This window comes from Notechis scutatus, chromosome 4, assembly GCF_049901735.1.
Source record: "Notechis scutatus isolate UNSWTSFEM ecotype Mainland chromosome 4, rNotScu1.2, whole genome shotgun sequence".
NCBI classification, from domain to species: domain Eukaryota; kingdom Metazoa; phylum Chordata; class Lepidosauria; order Squamata; family Elapidae; genus Notechis; species Notechis scutatus.
Window position 1 is genome coordinate 165,602,033 of NC_142012.1, and position 19,921 is coordinate 165,621,953.

At 43.1% G+C, this 19,921-nt stretch overlaps 1 protein-coding gene across 2 annotated transcripts; it reads right to left on the bottom strand.

Annotated features, from left to right (window-relative positions):
- Positions 1–5,505: 5,505 nt before the first annotated feature.
- Positions 5,506–19,804, bottom strand: LOC148131019 (natriuretic peptide TNP-b-like). Of its 2 annotated transcripts, XM_087965566.1 has the most exons (3): positions 19,711–19,804; positions 6,694–6,816; positions 5,506–6,100 (listed from the first exon to the last, which is right to left on the bottom strand). In XM_087965566.1, exons 2-3 carry the CDS (start codon positions 6,802–6,804, stop codon positions 5,882–5,884), a joined length of 330 nt encoding a protein of 109 aa, XP_087821692.1. In that variant the 5' UTR covers positions 6,805–6,816; positions 19,711–19,804; the 3' UTR covers positions 5,506–5,881. The 2 variants fall into 2 exon arrangements, with proteins under 2 accessions (XP_087821692.1, XP_087821690.1); XM_087965564.1 differs by lacking the exon at positions 19,711–19,804 and having other exon boundaries at positions 6,694–6,810.
- Positions 19,805–19,921: the final 117 nt, after the last annotated feature.

Genomic DNA, 19,921 nt, shown 5'->3' on the forward strand with positions numbered 1-19,921 from the left:
ATAACAGTGGGATAATCCCAACGTGAAGAGGTATGGAGTTTGCTCCCTGTTTATATATAGTAGATTTCCCTGCCGGCTGATGATGGGAGTGTGGTTTTTCTCCTTTGTAGTTCTTGGATTAGAGTATTGTTTTCACCTGATTGTTTGTCTGGTGATAATCGCCGCTTATCTGCGTGTTGGTTGCTGGAGAGGATGTTTCTGTTCGTTTGTTCCTTTTCAATGGTGTATAAATGTAGTTTATCTCTATGTGTCTACCACACCCCAACCAACACTGGCAGGGCAAGCTACTTTAGAGTAACAGGGAGCAAACACCAGCATGGATGATGTTATCTGGTTGGGTGATGAAACATTTGCAAAACAACAACAACAAAGCTCAGAGGGCACCAAGGATCCCATAATCCTCCTCCTCCTCCCTACACATGCCACTCCCTTCTAGCACTGATGATATTACCTAGCTGGGTCATGAAAAATCTGCAAGAAAATAATCAAGCTCAGAGAGCACCAAGGACCCCACAGTTGTTCTCTTCCTCCTGCCCGCCCCACAAATCCCACTCCCTTCTAGCACTGGTGATGTTACCTAGTTGGGTCATGAAGCATCTGCAAAGAAACCCTCCAAGCTCAGAGAAGACCAAGCACCCCACAATCCAACCCTGAGCCACAGATTCTCTCATCTTTTCTAATCGGCCCATCACACACACACACACACCCGGGCACTGCAACCGTCATAAATATGAGGCAGTGGCCAAGCATTTGAATTCTGATGACACAACCACAGGGATGTTGACAACGGTTGTACGTTAAAGGTTGTGTGTGTCACTTTTTTCAGGGCCGTTGTAACTTCGGTCACTGTTGTTAAGTTGAGGACTACCTGCGCGGACACCAAGAGTGGAACGAACAGAGAATAAACCAGCAAAAAAACAAGAACAGCAGAGAAAAGCAGCAGCACAAGAGTCAGGATAGAAACAGAGGGGCATGTGAGTCCATCCAATCATGAGCTTTTGATGATTGGCAGGTTCAGGAAGTCCAAAAAACAAAACATAAAAACACCACACCAAGCTCACTGATACATGGGCACAGCGCCACCTTCTGGCACATGGGAATCAAAACCTTATTTATCGGGAAAAAGCGAAAGGCACACTGTCTTTTGCTGACCCCTTTCCCCACTGGGTAACTATCCTGCTCCTGCAAAATCAGGAAAAAGGGAAGCAAATTGCCAGTGAAGTTAGGTTTTATTATCAATAACTTCAGGATATGATGGTCAGGGAAGCTGTACACCCTAAATAAATAGACCCAGGAAGGTCAGGGCAACAGCTGGGCCAGGAGTGAACTGAATTGAATTCTTTATTGGCCAAGTGTGATCGGACACACAAGGAATTTGTCTTGGTGCAAATGCTCTCAGTGTACATAAGATACATATGTCCAGGGTCAAGAATAATCAGGTGCAACACTTAATAATAGTCAAAGGGTACAATAAGCAATCAAATCATACTAAGAAATGGTCAATATAAATCGTAAGGATAAAAGCGACAAAGTTACAGTCATACAGTCACAAATGGGAGGGGATGGGTGATAAGGAGTGATGAGAAGACTTCTGGTGGCACTTTTGTCGAGGATGGACAGAGACCGTGATTGTGCGTGGCTTCGATCCGTGCTTGCCCTGTTGGAGGGGTCCCTATGAGACTGAACCATCAGACCCACCTCGGAGGGGTGGGAGAAGAGGGAGAGACCACCAGCTGGGTTGAGGGGAGCCGCATTTCCCTTCCCTGGCTTGGTATACACCCCTGGAAGACGGGGTAGCGGCAGTTTAATAGCTGCCCTGAAGATGGGAAGCTGCTGGGACCTAAGTTTGTGCTGGAGAGTGGAATTGGTGAGCGGCGTGTAACTGGATAAAAGACTTTGAATATTTTTTTTGAAAACCCCGAAAAGCGGACAGAAAGAGTCCTCGCTTGAAAGAATGGTAGCGGCGAACGGAGAGTAAGAGGAAAATATAAGGTAAAGGAAAAACCCAAAATAAAAGAATTAGATGAAATCAGAGATTTAATTTGAACTAATATACAGAATGGACATTAATTAGGCTTTGGATAAAATGCTGGACTTATTTGGAATGGATAAAAATTAACATTAATACTACAGAAAAGAGAATTTAAAATACACTTCCAAAAGAAAGTGATATACAGCACCACCTAATGGTTAAAGATTTTCCTCTTTTATGTTTTTATGGAAAATTACTGGTCACATAAATATTTGAAAGAGAGAAGAAATGGAATAAAAGATTAATATAACAAAACCCCTGCAAGTTTTTTTTTTCTTTTTAAAGAGGCAACTATAGTAAAATATAAAGAAATACAATATTTTGGGACTGTTGGAGGTTGACTGTGACAAGAAAACAGAAGACAGAGAAAGTGAGAGAAACGAACACTTTTGGCAAGGACTATAATAGAAAAACTTGATCTTTAATAATGAAATGGAAGAAATAAGCAAAGAATTTAAGTCGGAGCTGCAAACTGTGAGAGGTATGTTAAAATAAAGAATCACATTCCTGGACACAATGATTAGTAAAGTAATGGCGTTGCAGCTTGCAGAAGAACAAAGAAAGCTCAGAGATGACAAGTCGGAAGAGGGAAACAACAGCCCAGATGAATATGGAGAACAAGGATCATTGCCAAAGGATATAAAAGAATTTAAAATAGAGACATTGACAACAGAGACAACAAATAAAAGAGACAGGGCTCCCAAGACTAACAAAAAGAGGAAGGAATTATATAAGAAGAAACCCCAAAAAAGAGAACTGGAAAGGGTGGGGAAAAATATGGCTGACAGGCAGAGGGGAATAAAAATAATATCAGAAGGAAAAAAGAAGAAAGACCGGGGAAACTTAGAAAAGGGAAAGCTGGCTAAAATTAAAAGAAATAATAAAGCCAAAAAATTTAGAGATAAGGGTTAGGGATTCCATAAGGAGATACCACATGGGAATGTATATTGCTATTTAGTCTAAAACTTGCTGGGAAATATTTTAGTATTTATATATATACATACATATGTATGTGTTATGTCTCACCTATATTCACAAGTGAGAATACCAAGTTCCACAGTTCCAAACATTCAAACAAAACAGAAGCAGACTACAAAAGGGTTAATAATGCTATATTCCAGTCCTTGGCAGACTTCCCGGAATCTGTCTGGTAATTCAGAATGTCCATAAATTACAAAGGCCGCCCCACACGTATCCTTTCGATACATCAAACACTTTGCTTCCAAGCAAAGTTTGAGAATCATCACGCCTCCTTAAATCACCTGGATTGGCGTGTCAATCTCCCTAATCAATGTCTGGCTTGACGCCTCCCCTCAGGTTGACGTTTCAGTCTCCTCCTAGTTCTGGCGTCAAGCCACGATCTGTCAGCTTCCCCACTCGAAGCCTCTGACTCATTTTGTGGATCAGTTGCTGGCATGAATGAGGTCGAAGGTTCTGGGGAGGACTGTCTCTGTGACAAACTCTCATCCCCCTGCCTCACCTCTGTGTCCTCTAATAATTCAGACTCCACATTCACAGCAGGCTCCAGCCTTCCATCTTCAGAGTCATCAGAGTCAAAACTCCCAGCAGGATCGATCCTTCCAGTCACAACATGTATGTATGTATGTATGTATGTATGTATGTATGTATGTATGTATGTATGTATGTATATATCTATATCTATATCTATATCTATATCTATATCTGGATGGATTTGTTTTCTGACGTTTCTGCGGGTATTTGTATGTGGATCTTTGGTTATTCGGGTTTTCTCCCACGTAAAATTGGAAGTATTTTGGCGACGTTTCAACGAAATCTCATTCGTCATCTTCAGGCTTGTGTCTTCGGCTTTGTGCTTCTTGGAGTAATGTGAGCTTGCACCTGTTTTTTCTTTTAACTGCCAGTGGGAGTGCGACTTGACTGGGTGGGTCAGACAACCAACAGTCAACAGTCAACACAGCCAAGCCCCCACCGAATCATATTTTTCCCCACCCTTTCCAGTTCTCTTTTTTGGGGTTTCTTCTTATATAATTCCTTCCTCTTTTTTTTAGTCTTGGGAGCCTTGTCTCTTTTATTTGTTGTCTCTGTTGTTACTGTCTCTATTTTAAATTCTTTTATATCCTTTGGCAATGATCCTTGTTCTCCATATTCATCTGTCATATAATCTATAAATGTGGGTATACGCATAATTTTGTATTTTTATTTATTACTTTATTTTAGTGGTACTACCTGATACAAGCCATGAAATAAGACTTTAGGGTATAGCGTTTTGCTTATCTTGAGTTTATCAATTAAGCGCGCCCGACCCTCCGTGTAAAAGCAAAAAATAGACCGTTCCGCCTCTTGCCGGAGCCCAGTCTACATGTATATATCTGGACCTACACTTCGTCGCGCACCCTCCTCCCCCAGCTGACAGCTCCGCCGCCACCGAGCCATGGCCCCGGCACCCCGGACAAGCGCAGGGCTGCTTTCGGGGGCTCCCGTGAGGGGTCTGGATCGGGATCTGAGCCCCTTCATTCCACCCCACTCCAGCTTTCGGCTCACACGCCTCTCTCTCACTCTCGCTCCCTTTCCCCTCTGCCCAGAGCTGCGCCTCGGATGCGCCCCGCAAGAACCCCCACCCCCACCTTCGTGCAAGGGCGCCGCTCGGGGAACGAGAGAGAACGAGCCAGCGAGGAGGAGGAGGAGAGGCAGGCGCGAAGCAGAGCGCGGGAGGTGCCGGAGGAGATGGGTGAGTGCTGCACGCGATCCTGAGCCCCCTGGTTGACTATTTTTTATGATTTGATTATTTAAAAACAGTTAAAAAAACAAAAAACAATATATCCTCATGTTATATTGCATAAAAAAAATTGGCCAGAAAATTTGGCTGTGAGAGAAAATAATTTGGCCGTATTTTGACTTGAGTTTGGCCGCAGAGCCAAGCTGCGATCTGGCAACCCTGCTCTTCCTGGGTCTTCACCGGGCAGGCCAAGATCTCCCCACATTATCAGGCAGGGTTCCTCAAACTGGCTAGCTTTCTGATAGGCAGTCCTCAATTTACGACTGGTCGCACAGCACGTTGGCCACACACAGCAACCGGACTACATTTACTGCTGTTTGCAACATCTTGCTGTAATATGTTAATTATTTTTTTCCCCCAAAACTGGCGTTTGCTTCTGTTTCCTGACAAAAACTGGCCCGCAACAAACGGATGGGCCTGCATAAGTAATTTGTGTTTGCTTCATGACCAGTGCAAAAAGAGGTCATAAAAGCCAGGTAGGTCACCCGATAGTCAGCGTTATGACCGTCATGATTTATGACTTTAATTTCTAGGCTCAGTTCTGGATTTCTGCAGTGTCCCCCAGGGGTCACGTGATCGCCTTTTGCGACTTCCCGACAAGCAAAATCAAATGAGGAAGGCAGGTTCACTTAACAACATGACTAACTTAATTCACTGCAATGATTCACTTAGCAGACATGGCAAGAAAAGTGGGGCAAAACTCACTTAACAAATGTTTTCTTGTAATATGTAAAAGTATTTTTATTTTTATTTAATTTTACACCTCTCTTCACGTGAGCAACATGATTTCGGATTATAACACTTGTACATAATCATACTTTCATTTCCATTCATCTTATATAATATCATCTCATATCATTATCCATTTCACTCATCTGTAGGTAAATTTGCATTTCCTATTTCAATTCATGAATTCGATATCAATATCATTTCATCCAGACATAGGTTTTCAATTCTTTATCCCCTTTTATTTCCATTTTCAGCTTACCCCCTATTTCATTTTACATGACACATCATTATTATCCTTAATTTTCTCTAAGCCGATGTATAGTAAACAATCTAAAGAGTAAAAGCAAAATAAAGTCAATTATTTAGGATCCGCCAGGTGTCGGCTTCGGGACGCTTCTGCAGCCCATGCCGCTCGTGCTGCCGATGCGGTCGAACGGGAGGCCGAAGCAGCCGTCCCCTATCTTGGCCACCTCGGAGCCGCTGCGCTCAGCCGCGGGACCCGAGGACTCCTCCATCGGCGGCTGCTGCTTCTGCTGCTCCGTCAGCATCGGCCGCGACGCCATCATGCCGCCCGCCGGAGCCTGCAAACCCAAAAAAGGCAACGGGGCCCTTCATGCAGGAAGAGCCGCCCGGACGGGGCGCCCCTTCCTCCTCCTCCCCCCCCCCCAAAGAAAGACGGGATGGCGAGTCTGGGAGGGTGGAGGGAAGCCATCGCGGGCGGGAGTTGGCAGGAAAGCGGCTTCGACGGGGTGGGTGGGAAGAGGGAACGTCCCCGCCGTCTGTTTCCCCACACCCCGTGGAGCGCTTCTTTCCCCGGCCAGGCCAGCCCTGCAACGCGTGGACGATGGGAGCTGTAGTCCCTTCTCGCGCCCGGGATTTCCTGGCTGCCCAATCAGCTTTCAACGTCCGTCTTAAGGCGGGGACGATGGGAGCCGTAGTCCCCCGCTTCTCCGCTCGGGATTCCCCCGCCCGGGCCAGCCCTGCAAGGTCCGTATTGGCGGGGGGGACGATGGGAGCTGTAGTCGCCTTTCCCGCCCGGGATTTCAACCCCAACCCGGCGCCGCGATCTCACAGCCCGGTGGCTGCAGCCAGAGACGGAGCCAAAGCAGCCCCGTCGAGGAAAAGCCCCTGCAACCCACCCCCGGCCCCAAGAGTCCGCCCTCCTCCTCCTCACCTTGGGCAGAGCCTGAGGTGGCGCCGCCGGCTTCCCGTCGAGGGCAAGAGGCAGTAGGGCCACCACCACCAATAGCAGCCCGCCGCCCGCCAGACGTGAGAGGCCGAGCATTTTCCCCGGGCTGTGCAAGCGCAGGTGGATGGGAGAGAGAGAGCGAGAGCGAGAGAGAGAGCGAGGAATCCTCGAGGGCGCGGACCGCTGAGCCAAAGAGAGCCGAGCCGGGCGCTGTCGCTCTAGGAGCGTCTCTCGTCGAGCCGCGCTCGCTTCTCTGGCCGGATCCGCTCGCAGGGCCTTATATAAGCAACCTGCAGGTGACGCCCCGGCCGGTGGGGGGAGGGAGGAGGATTTGTGTGTGTGTGTGTGTGTGTGAGAGAGAGAGAGAGAGAGAGAGAGAGAGCCGTCGCGATCGATCCTTCGCCCTCCCTCCCTCCTTCCTTTCTCCTTCCCTGGAGGTGGGGGCGCGGGATGGGCCTCGAGGGGGCACTCGGGAGCAGAAGCTCTTCCTCCAACCCGGCACTCGCAGGTCCTCGGGCGCGGCCGGGAACCATTGGCTTGGGAGTCGGACTTCCAAACGCCTGGAGTTGAGGGAGGCTCGGGAAAAGTTGGAGTTAAGAACACCCCCCCCCCCCGTGGGTATAGTGGGAGAGAAAGCTGCAGTCCTCTTCCTTCCTTCCTTCTTTCCTTCCCTCCCTCCGTCCTTCTTTCCTTCCTTCCCTCCCTCCTTCCTTCTTTCCTTCCCTCCCTCCCTCCCTCCTTCCTTCCTTCCTTCCATCCCTCCCTCCTTCCTTCTTTCCTTCCTTCCCTCCCTCCTTCCTTCTTTCCTTCCCTCCCTCCCTCCTTCCACCCTTCCTTCTTTCCCTCCCTCCTTCCTTCCTTCCTCGCTCCTTCCATCCTCCCTTCCTTCCCTCCTTCCTTCCTACTCTCCCTCCTTCCTTCTTTCTTCCTTCCTCTCCTCCCTCCCTCCTTTCATCCTCCCTTCCCTCCCTCCTTCCTACGCTCCCTCCCGCCCTCCTTCCTTTCTTCTTTCCCTCCTTCCTTTCTTCTTCTCTTTCTTTGCCTCTCTCCCCTTCTCTCTTTTTCTTTCTTTCTTTGGCTAGCATCTGAATGTACATAACCATGGGAATGCTGCAACGGTCTTAACTGTGAATAATGGCCCTTATTTCAGGAGCGGTGTGACCTTGAACAGTCACTTCGTGAACTGTCCTAACTCGAGGACTACCTGTGCGTTGGACAATCCGACAACGGAGGTGAGCTTGGTGGGTGTGGCAGGGAAGGAGACTAAAATCTCCAGTCAGAGGTGATATTTGCCGGTTCTCCAAACTACTCAAAATTTCCGCTACCGGTTCTCCAGAACTTCTCAGAACCTGCTGAATCCCACTTCTGCTTCTAGGTTATGAAACGCCTGCTCTCAGCTGCTCCCCACCTGCCTTCCATGGGGGACTTGTAACCTGCACCCTGAGTCAAAAAGAGGGCTGGGAAAATATCTACGGACCCCTCACATCCTGGACATAAACTGTTTCAACCCCTTCCTTCAAAACGACGCTATAGAGCCCTGCACACCAGAACAACTAGACACAAGGGGAGTTTTTCTCCTGAACGCCTTCACTCTGCTAAACAATTCCCATAACATTGTCAAACTACTTACTAAGACTGTATTACTATGATTCTTCTCATCCTTCCTAGTACCTATCTTTATAAAAGGAAAATCTTTAACCATTAGGTGGTGCTCTATATCACTTTCTTTTGAAAGTTTTTTTTTAAATTCTCTTTTCTGTAGTATTATTGTTAATTTTTATCCATTCCAAATAAGTCCAGCATTTTATCCAATGCCTAATTAATGTCCATTCTGTATATTAGTTCAAATTAAATCTCTGGTTTCACATAATTCTTTTATTTTGGGTTTTTACTTTATCTTATATTTTCCTCTTATTCTTCATTCGCCGCTACCATTCTTCCAAGCGAGGATACTTTCTGCTTTTTGGGGTTTTCAAAAAAATATATTCAAAGTCTTTTAAAGTGCCGTTTCCCCCTGTGTTCCAGCGGAGTATACCAAGCCAGGGAGGGAGATGCGGCTCCCCTCAACCCAGCTGGAGGTCTCCCCCTCTTCTCCACCCCTCTGAGGTCGGTCTGATGGTTCAGTCCCATAAGGACCCCTCCAACAGGGTAAGCACAGATCGAAGCGCCTGCACAATCGCGGTCTCCGTCTTCAATGGAAGTGCCACCGGAAGTCTTCTCATCACTCCTTATCACCCATCCCCTCCCACTTGTGACTGTGTGACTGTAACGTTATTGCTCGTATCCTTACGATTTATATTGACTGTTTCCTAGTATGATTTGATTGCTTATTAGTAACTATGACTATCACAAAGTGTTGCACCTGATGATTCTTGACCCTGGACGAATGTATCTTTTATGTACACTGAGAGCATTTGCCCCAAGACAAATTCCTTGTATGTCCAATCACACTTGGCCAATAAGAATTCAGTTCAGTTCATTCCTGCCCCAGCTGTTGCCCTGATCTTCCTGGGTCTATTTATTTAGGGTGTAGAGCTTCCCTGAGCATCAAATCCTGAAGTTATTGATAATAAACCAAAGCTTATTATCGAAGCACCCGCACAATCGCGGCCTAGCACAAACAGAGGATTTTATTATGATTAAAGTAGGGGAATGAAAAATACCATGTGCATCCTAAATATATATACTTTATTTTACTTTTACTCTTTTTAGATTGTTTATTATATATCGGCTTAGAGAAAATTAAGGATAATAATGATGTGTGATATAAAATAAAATAGGTGATAAGCTGGAAATGGAAATTATAGGGGATAAAGAATTGAAAACCTATGTGTGGATGAAAAGATATGGATATTGAATTCATGAATTGAAATATTAAATCCAAATGTATTTAAAGATGAGTGAAATGGATAATGATATGAGATAATATTATATAAGATTAATGGAAATGAAAATATGACTTTGTACAAGCGTTATAATCCGGAATCATGTTGCTCACATGAAGAGATGTATAAAATTTAAAAAAAAACCTTTTATATTAAAAAAAAAAGGAGTGATGAGAAGATTAATGGCGATGGTAGTGTAGACTTTGTAAAGAGCTGGACAGTGTTGAGGGGATGATTTGCTTAGCGGAGTGATGGAAATGAAAGGCAGCCTTAAGAAAGAGGGGACAGGATAATCTAGGGAAGCGGGTCGGCATGATTCCAGCCGATTGGGCCTTCTGTGGGCATGCAGAAGGCCACAGAAGCGATGAGCTGAATTTTCAAAGTACAAATAGTCCTCAATTTACGACCGCCATTGAACCCAAAATGACTATTGCTACGTGAAAGACTTCGGGAGTTCTGCCCTATTTAATGACCTTTCTTGCCACAGTTGTTAAGTGAACCACCGCAGTTGTTAAGCTAGTAACACAGTTGTTAAGTGAATCTGGCTTTCCCACTGACTCTGCTTGTCAGAAGGTTGCAACAGGGGGCTTCTGGTTTGTTCTTCGTCGGTGTCGATGCGTAATCCACGATCGTGTGTGGTTTTGCCTGAGTTCCCTTGCTGGACGGTCTTGATCAGGACCAGAGCCACACTGGTGGGGTAGTGAAGAAGGGGGAAATCGCCTAGAGGGTCGAGGGGATCCGCAACTCCCCTCCCTGACAGGAAAATCCCTCCCAAAGGCAAGCTGCAGCGGTGGTCTTAAAAGGGCCACCACAAAGACAAAGAACATTCCAGGAAACTAAGTTTTGTGCTGGAGAGAGAAGTAGCGAGCAGAGTTTGAACCAGGCAAAGGATATTGCTTTTGAGGTACCCTGGTATCAAATTAAAGGGCTATTTTGGAGGAAAGTGTGTGGAAGGGGCGACCGGAGAAAATGAGAAAGAAAATGGATTTTTAAATTTGGATTTGATTATTCTATTGGAGTAATCTGGAGGAGAAATTTAAAGGAAAACACATTAACACAACAAAGATTTAAAAATTAAACTGGACATAAATTGAACGGTGGGCACTTAAAAGGCATAACTAAATGCTGGAATTGAATGTTTTGAAAAGAATAGTGAGAGAAACGAACACTTTTGGCAAGGACTATAATAGAAAAACTTGATCTTTAATAACGAAATGGAAGAAATAAGCAAAGAATTTAAGTCGGAGCTGCAAACTGAGAGGTATGTTAAAATAAAGAATGACATTGCTGGACACGATGATTAGTAAAGTAATGGCGTTGCAGCTTGCAGAAGAACAAAGAAAGCTCAGAGATGACAAGTCGGAAGAGGGAAACAACAGCCCAGATGAATATGGAGAACAAGGATCATTGCCAAAGGATATAAAAGAATTTAAAATAGAGACAGTGACAACAGAGACAACAAATAAAAGAGACAAGGCTCCCAAGACTAACAAAAAGAGGAAGGAATTATATAAGAAAAAAACCCCAAAAAAAGAACTGGAAAGGGTGGGGGAAAATATGGCTGATAGGCAGAGGGGAATAAAAATAATATCAGAAGGAAAAAAGAAGAAAGACCGGGGAAACTTAGAAAAGGGAAAGCTGGCTAAAATTAAAAGAAATAATAAAGCCAAAAAATTTAGAGATAAGGGTTAGGGATTCTGTAAGGAGATACCACATGGGAATGTATATCGGTATTTAGTCTAAATCTTGCTGGGAAATATTTTAGGATTTTATCTGTCTGTCTATCTATCTATCTATCTATCTATCTATGAATCGTACATGAATTATGCTGTTATGAACTTTCTTTGGAGGATTAAAAATGGGAATGGAAATGAATTAAAATGTATAGATAAGCTTTGGTAAAGTAGAAAGGAAGAAATATATGATTATTAATGATAATAAGTAAACTGAAGATAAAATGAGACATATTAAGAAGTTAGTCTAGCGATTTATTGGGGGGATACTTTAAAATATATACATTTTAAAATATACAGTTGATTATTTAATGGATATTAGAAGTGTAAAATGAGAGGATTTTATTATGATTAAAGTAGGGAAATGAAAAATACCATGTGCATCCTAAATATATATACTTTATTTTACTTTTACTCTTTTTAGATTGTTTATTATATATTGGCTTAGAGAAAATTAAGGATAATGATGATGTGTGATATAAAATAAAATAGGTGATAAGCTGGAAATGGAAATAATAGGGGATAAAGAATTGAAAACCTATGTGTGAATGAAAAGATATGGATATTGAATTAATGAATTGAAATAGGAAATACAAATGTATTTAAAGATGAGTGAAATGGATAATGATATGAGATAATATTATATAAGATTAATGGAAATGAAAATATGACTATGTACAAGTGTTATAATCCGGAATCATGTTGCTCACATGAAGAGATGTGTAAAATTAAAAAAAAAACTTTTATATTAAAAAAAAGGAGTGATGAGAAGATTAATAGCGATAGTAGTGTAGACTTTGTAAATAGCTGGACAGTGTTGAGGGGATGATTTGTTTAGCGGAGTGATGGAAATGAAAGGCAGCCTTAAGAAAGAGGGGACAGGATAATCTAGGGAAGCGGGTCGGCATGATTCCAGCCGATTGGGCCTTCTGTGGGCATGCAGAAGGCCACAGAAGCGATGAGCTGAATTTTCAAAGTACAAATAGTCCTCAATTTACGACCGCCATTGAACCCAAAATGACTATTACTATGTGAGAGAGTTTGTGATTTTATATTATATTCAACAAAGTTAAAAAGAAAAAGACTCAAGAGCGCCCCCTGATGGTACAGGAAAACTTTACTATGTTTTAAAATGAGTGTCTGGTCTTTTTGAGACTTTGGATTTTGGAATTTGAAAGAAAATAAAAGGAATTTTACTAATGCCAGTAATTTGGGAAACAATTGAGAGGTCAATTAGAGGATTCGGAATAAAGACTCAAGAGTATGAATTGTTGAAAATAAACTCAAAAGATATTGGCTGAAATAATATACTAGACTCTGGGATTGAATATATCTATTAAAGAAGAGGATTTCAACTTTTAAGGAAGAGGAAAGAAAAAAAAAAGGAGAAGATATAATGGAGGAACTATTTGTTGATATAAGACTGGACTTACAAGATACAAGATTGGATTTGCAAGATATAAGGAACATGATAAAAATCAAACTTGAAATGTGCAATTATGTACTACAGAAATTAGAAATGGTGACTCAGCATACACAAGAACACAATAAACCAGAGGGGAAGGAGTTCTATAAAGAAGAAGCCAACATTGAAGGACAAAACGAACAACAATTATTTAAGCAGGGGGGGAAAGGAATTAGAATTAAAAATTTGTGGTCTGATGGGATGATAAAAGGGAGAATGGTTTGGAAAATGGATAAAGAGAGAAGGAAAAAGCAGAAAAAGGAAGTTCAAAAGAAAAAAATCAAAAGAGGGAGAGGGAAAAGTTTAATAACTGGAATGAGAAAAGGAGGGGAATAAGAATGGGGGAAAAGGGAATTAAGAGAAAGGACCAGAAAATAAAGAGGAACAGGAAACAAACAAGGATGAAAAGAAGGTACACTGTTCAAACAGTGAGAGATAATGGGTGAAAAAAAAGGGATAAGGAAGGGGATTCCGCAAGGCAATGTGTTGGGATGTATAAGAATATATTGAAAATAGCATTTTGTAATGTATAGATGATTTATAGAGAAAATATAATTCGGAATCTGAGAATATATATTTGTGTTTTTATACTAGATAGGGAGATTGATATTAAGGAAGAACGAAGGTGGTTAGCTCGAATTATTAACTAGAGGAGACAATTCTATTTACAGATAAGGATTGATAAAATGACAAATGTGACAGAAAAAAATAATATGAGAAATGACAATAGAAAGGAGATGAGAATTTTAGATAACATTGAAAAATAAATATTGAAGAAGTATGAATTAATATGAATCTATGCAATGAGAGATGTATGATATATTGATGCCACACTGTTAATGTATTGTTGTTATATGTAGATTGAAATGAAAAAAAATTGAAACAAAAAAGAAGAAGGTTGCAACAGGGGACCACGTGTGTTCTGATCCAAACCTGGTTCCCCGAGAGGAAACTCAAGACAAAGACAGCAGCACAACCTTTTACTGGTTCATTGACGAATCCTGTTTCTTCACAGAGAAAAGGCTGCTTCCAACTAATCGGCTCCGATAAGAAAGAGCCTGGCCAAGTGTTTGAAGGCTGCCGAGAACAAGAGTCTCTTAGCGACTATTCAAAGTTGCAGGTGGTCCTCAACTTACGGTCACAATGGAGGCCAAAATTTCTCATGCTAAATGATACAGCTGTCAAGTGAAGTTTGCCCCATTTTACACCCACAGGGGCTAAGGGAATCAGTGAAGTCAGTGACGCGGTCATAAAGTGAAACCAGCGTCTCTGTTGACTTTGCTCGCCTGAAGGTCACCAAAGGGGATCGTGTGACACCCCCCCCCCGGGCACTGCAACTGTCATAAATATGAGGCAGTGGCCAAGCATTTGAATTCTGATGACATGACCAAAGGGATGTTGCCAACGGTTGTACCTTAAAGGTTGTGTGTGTCACTTTTTTCAGGGCCGTTGTAACTTCGGACACTGTTGTTAAGTTGAGGACTACCTGCGCGGACACCAAGAGTGGAACGAACAGAGAATAAACCAGAAAAAACAAGAACAGCAGAGAAAAGCAGCAGACAAGAGTCAGGATAGAAACAGAGGGGCATGTGAGTCCATCCAATCGTGAGCTTTTGATGATTGGCAGGTTCAGGAAGTCCAAAAAACAAAAACATAAAAACACCACACCAAGCTCACTGATACATGGGCACAGCGCCACCTTCTGGCACATGGGAATCAAACCCTTATTTATCGGGAAAAAACGAAAGGCACACTGTCTTTTGCTGACCCCTTTCCCCACTGGGTAACTATCCTGCTCCTGCAAAATCAGGAAAAAGGGAAGCAAATTGCCAGTGAAGTTAGGTTTTATTATCAATAACTTCAGGATATGATGGTCGGGGAAGCTGTACACCCTAAATAAATAGACCCAGGAAGGTCGGGGCAACAGCTGGACCAGGAGTGAACCGAATTGAATTCTTTATTGGCCAAGTGTGATTGGACACACAAGGAATTTGTCTTGGTGCAAATGCTCTCAGTGTACATAAAAGATACATATGTCCAGGGTCAAGAATCATCAGGTGCAGCATTTAATAGTCAAAGGGTACAATAAGCAATCAAATCATACTAGAAAACGGTCAATATAAATCGTAAGGATAAAAGTGACAAAGTTACAGTCATACAGTCACAAATGGAAGGAGATGGGTGATAAGGAGTGATGAAAAGACTTCTGGTGGCACTTTTGTCGAGGATGGACGGAGACCGCGATTGTGCGCGGCTTCGATCCGTGCTTGCCCTGTTGGAGGGGTCCCTATGAGACTGAACCATCAGACCCACCTCGGAGGGGTGGGGGAAGAGGGGGAGACCACCAGCTGGGTTGAGGGGAGCCGCATCTCCCTTCCCTGGCTTGGTATACACCCCTGGAAGACAGGGGGAGCGGCAGTTTAATAGCTGCCCTGAAGACGGGAAGCTGCTGGGACCTAAGTTTGTGCTGGAGAGTGGAATTGGTGACCGGCGTGTAACTGGATAAAAGACTTTGAATATTTTTTTTGAAAACCCCGAAAAGCGGAAAGAAAGAGTCCTCGCTTGGAAGAATGGTAGCGGCGAACGGAGAGTAAGAGGAAAATATAAGGTAAAGGAAAAACCCAAAATAAAAGAATTAGATGAAATCAGAGATTTAATTTGAACTAATATACAGAATGGACATTAATTAGGCTTTGGATAAAATGCTGGACTTATTTGGAATGGATAAAAATTAACATTAATACTACGGAAAAGAGAATTAAAAAAAACTTTGAAAAGAAAGTTATATACAGCACCACCTAATGGTTAAAGATTTTCCTCTTTTATGTTTTTATGGAAAATTACTGGTCACATAAATATTTGAAAGAGAGAAGAAATGGAATAAAAGATTAATATAACAAAAACTCCGCAAGTTTTTTTTTTTTAAAGAGGCAACTATAGTAAAATATAAAGGAATACAATATTTTGGGACTGTTGGAGGTTGACTGTGACAACGAAACAGAAGACAGAGAAAGTGAGAGAAACGAACACTTTTGGCAAGGACTATAATAGAAAAACTTGATCTTTAATAACGAAATGGAAGAAATAAGCAAAGAATTTAAGTCGGAGCTGCAAACTGAGAGGTATGTTAAAATAAAGAATGACATTGCTGGACACAATGATTAGTAAAGTAATGGCGTTGCAGCTTGCAGAAGAACAAAGAAAGCTCAGAGATGACAAGTCGGAAGAGGGAAACAACAGCCCAGATGAATATGGAGAACAAGGATCATTGCCAAAGGATATAAAAGAATTTAAAATAGAGACATTGACAACAGAGACAACAAATAAAAGAGACAAGGCTCCCAAGACTAACAAAAAGAGGAAGGAATTATATAAGAAGAAACGCCAAAAAAGAGAACTGGAAAGGGTGGGGAAAAATATGGCTGACAGGCAGAGGGGAATAAAAATAATATCAGAAGGAAAAAAGAAGAAAGACCGGGGAAACTTAGAAAAGGGAAAACTGGCTAAAATTAAAAGAAATAATAAAGCCAAAAAAATTAGAGATAAGGGTTAAGGATTCCATAAGGAGATCCCACATGGGAATGTATATTGGTATTTAGTCTAAAACTTGCTGGGAAATATTTTAGGATTTATGTATCTATGTATGTATGTATGTTTGTATGTATGTATGTATGTATGTATGTATGTATTTGTTTTCTGAGGTTTTCGCGGGTATTTGTATGTGGATCTTTGGTTATTCGGGTTTTCTCCCATGTGAAATTGGAAGTATTTTGGCGACGTTTCGACGCAATCTATTTCGTCATCTTCAGGCTTGTGTCTTTAGCTTTGTGCTTCTTGGAGTAATGTGAGCTTGCAGCTGTTTTTTCTTTTAATTGCCAGTGGGAGTGCGACTTGACTGGGTGGGTCAGACAACCAATAGTCAACAGTCAACACAGCCAAGTCCCCACCCAGGCAAGTCGCACTCCCACTGGCAATTAAAAGAAAAAACAGCTGCAAGCTTACATTACTCCAAGAAGCACAAAGCCAAAGACACAGGCCTGAAGATGACGAATGAGATTTCGTCGAAACGTCGCCAAAACACTTCCAATTTTACGTGGGAGAAAACCCGAATAACCAAAGATCCATATATATGTATGTATGTATGTATGTATGTATGTATGCATGTATGTATTTATGGTATTCAGCTTTGTTCTGGTATTTTCCCACGTCATTGTAGTTGTGCTTTTAAAGTTGTAGCAATGTTTCAGCAGAATCTCATCTGCCATCATCAGGCTTCTGTATTGTGTTCGTCTGTATGAACAAACAAACATAATAGACGAACACAATACAGAAGCCTGATGATGGCAGATGAGATTCTGCTGAAACATTGCTACAACTTTAAAAACACAACTACAATGACGTGGGAAAATACCCGAACAAAGCTGAATACCATACATACACCACATACATAGATACATACATACACAGACATATATATATATATATATATACACACACACACACAAACACACACACACACACACACACACACACACATATATGAATCGTATATGAATTATGCTGTTATGAACTCTTTCTTTGGAGGATAAAAAATGGGAATGGAAATGAATTAAAATATATAGATAAGCTTTGGTTTATTATCAATAACTTCAGGATTTGATGCTCAGGGAAGCTCTACACCCTAAATAAATAGACCCAGGAAGATCAGGGCAACAGCTGGGGCAGGAATGAACTGAACTGAATTCTTATTGGCCAAGTGTGATTGGACATACAAGGAATTTGTCTTGGGGCAAATGCTCTCAGTGTACATAAAAGATACATTCGTCCAGGGTCAAGAATCATCAGGTGCAACACTTTGTGATAGTCATAGTTACTAATAAGCAATCAAATCATACTAGGAAACAGTCAATATAAATCGTAAGGATACGAGCAATAACGTTACAGTCACACAGTCACAAGTGGGAGGGGATGGGTGATAAGGAGTGATGAGAAGACTTCCGGTGGCACTTCCATTGAAGACGGAGACCGCGATTGTGCAGGCGCTTCGATCTGTGCTTACCCTGTTGGAGGGGTCCTTATGGGACTGAACCATCAGACCGACCTCAGAGGGGTGGAGAAGAGGGGGAGACCTCCAGCTGGGTTGAGGGGAGCCGCATCTCCCCTCCCTGGCTTGGTATACTCCGCTGGAACACAGGGGGAAACGGCACTTTAAAAGACTTTGAATATATTTTTTTGAAAACCCCAAAAAGCAGAAAGTATCCTCGCTTGGAAGAATGATAGCGGCGAATGAAGAATAAGAGGAAAATATAAGATAAAGTAAAAACCCAAAATAAAAGAATTATGTGAAACCAGAGATTTAATTTGAACTAATATACAGAATGGACATTAATTAGGCATTGGATAAAATGCTGGACTTATTTGGAATGGATAAAAATTAACAATAATACTACAGAAAAGAGAATTTAAAAAAAAACTTTCAAAAGAAAGTGATATAGAGCACCACCTAATGGTTAAAGATTTTCCTTTTATAAAGATAGGTACTAGGAAGGATGAGAAGAATCATAGTAATACAGTCTTAGTAAGTAGTTTGACAATGTTATGGGAATTGTTTAGCAGAGTGAAGGCGTTCAGGAGAAAAACTCCCCTTGTGTCTAGTTGTTCTGGTGTGCAGGGCTCTATAGCGTCGTTTTGAAGGAAGGGGTTGAAACAGTTTATGTCCAGGATGTGAGGGGTCCGTAGATATTTTCCCAGCCCTCTTTTTGACTCAGGGTGCAGGTTACAAGTCCCCCATGGAAGGCAGGTGGGGAGCAGCTGAGAGCAGGCGTTTCATAACCTAGAAGCAGAAGTGGGATTCAGCAGGTTCTGAGAAGTTCTGGAGAACCGGTAGCGGAAATTTTGAGTAGTTTGGAGAACCGGCAAATATCACCTCTGACTGGAGATTTTAGTCTCCTTCCCCTGCCACACCCACCAAGCTCACCTCCGTTGTCGGATTGTCCAACGCACAGGTAGTCCTCGAGTTAGGACAGTTCACGAAGTGACTGTTCAAGGTCACACCGGCTCCTGAAATAAGGGCCATTATTCACAGTTAAGACCGTTGCAGCATTCCCATGGTTATGTACATTCAGATGCTAGCCAAAGAAAGAAAGAAAAAAGAGAGAAGGGGAGAGAGGCAAAGAAAGAGAAGAAGAAAGGAAGGAGGGAAGGAAGGGAGGATGGAAGGAAGAAAGAAGAAAGGAAGGAGGGAGGGAGGAAAGGAAGGAAGGAAGGAAGGAAGGAGGGAGGGAGGGAGGGAGCGTAGGAAGGAGGAAGGGAAGGAAGGAGGGAAGGAAGGGAGGATGGATAGAGGGAGGGAGGAAAGGAAGGAAGAAGAAGGAAGGAAGGAGGGAGCGTAGGAAGGAGGGAAGGAAGGAAGGAGGGAGGGAAGGAAGGAAGGAAGGAAGGAAGGAAGGAAGGAAGGAAGGAGGGTAGGAAGGAAGGAGGGAAGGAAGGGAGGATGGAAGGAGCGAGTGAAGGAAGGAAGGAAGGAAGGAGGGAAGGAAGGGAGGATGGAAGGAGTGAGGGAAGGAAGGAAGGAAGGAGGGAGGGAGGGAAAGATGGAAGGGTGGAAGGAGGGAGGGAAAGAGGGAGGGAGGGAAGGAAGGAGGTAGGTAAAGAAGGAAGGGAGGAAGGGAAGGAAAGAGGGAGAGAGGGAAGAAGGGAGGGAGGGAAAGAAGGAAGGGTGGAAGGAGGGAAGGAGGGAAAGAAGGAAGGGTAGAAGGAGGGAGAGAGGGAAGGAGGGAGAGACGGAAAGAAGGAAGGGTGGAAGGAAGGAAGGAAGGAAGGAAAGAGGGAGGGAGGGAAGGAAAGAAGTGGACTGCAGCAGAGCAGCTTTCTCTCCCACTATACCCACGGGGGGTTCTTAACCCCAACTTTTAAGAAGAGAGAGAGAGAGAGAGAGAGGAATCCTCGAGGGCGTGGACCGCTGAGCCGAAGAGAGCCGAGCGGGATGCTGTCCCTGCAGGAGCGTCTCTCGTCGAGCCAACTCCAGGCGTTTGGAAGTCGGACGGACTCCCAAGCCAATGGATTCTAGCCGCGCCCGAGGACCTGCGAGTGCCGGGTTGGAGGAAGAGTTTCTGCCCCCGAGCGCCCCC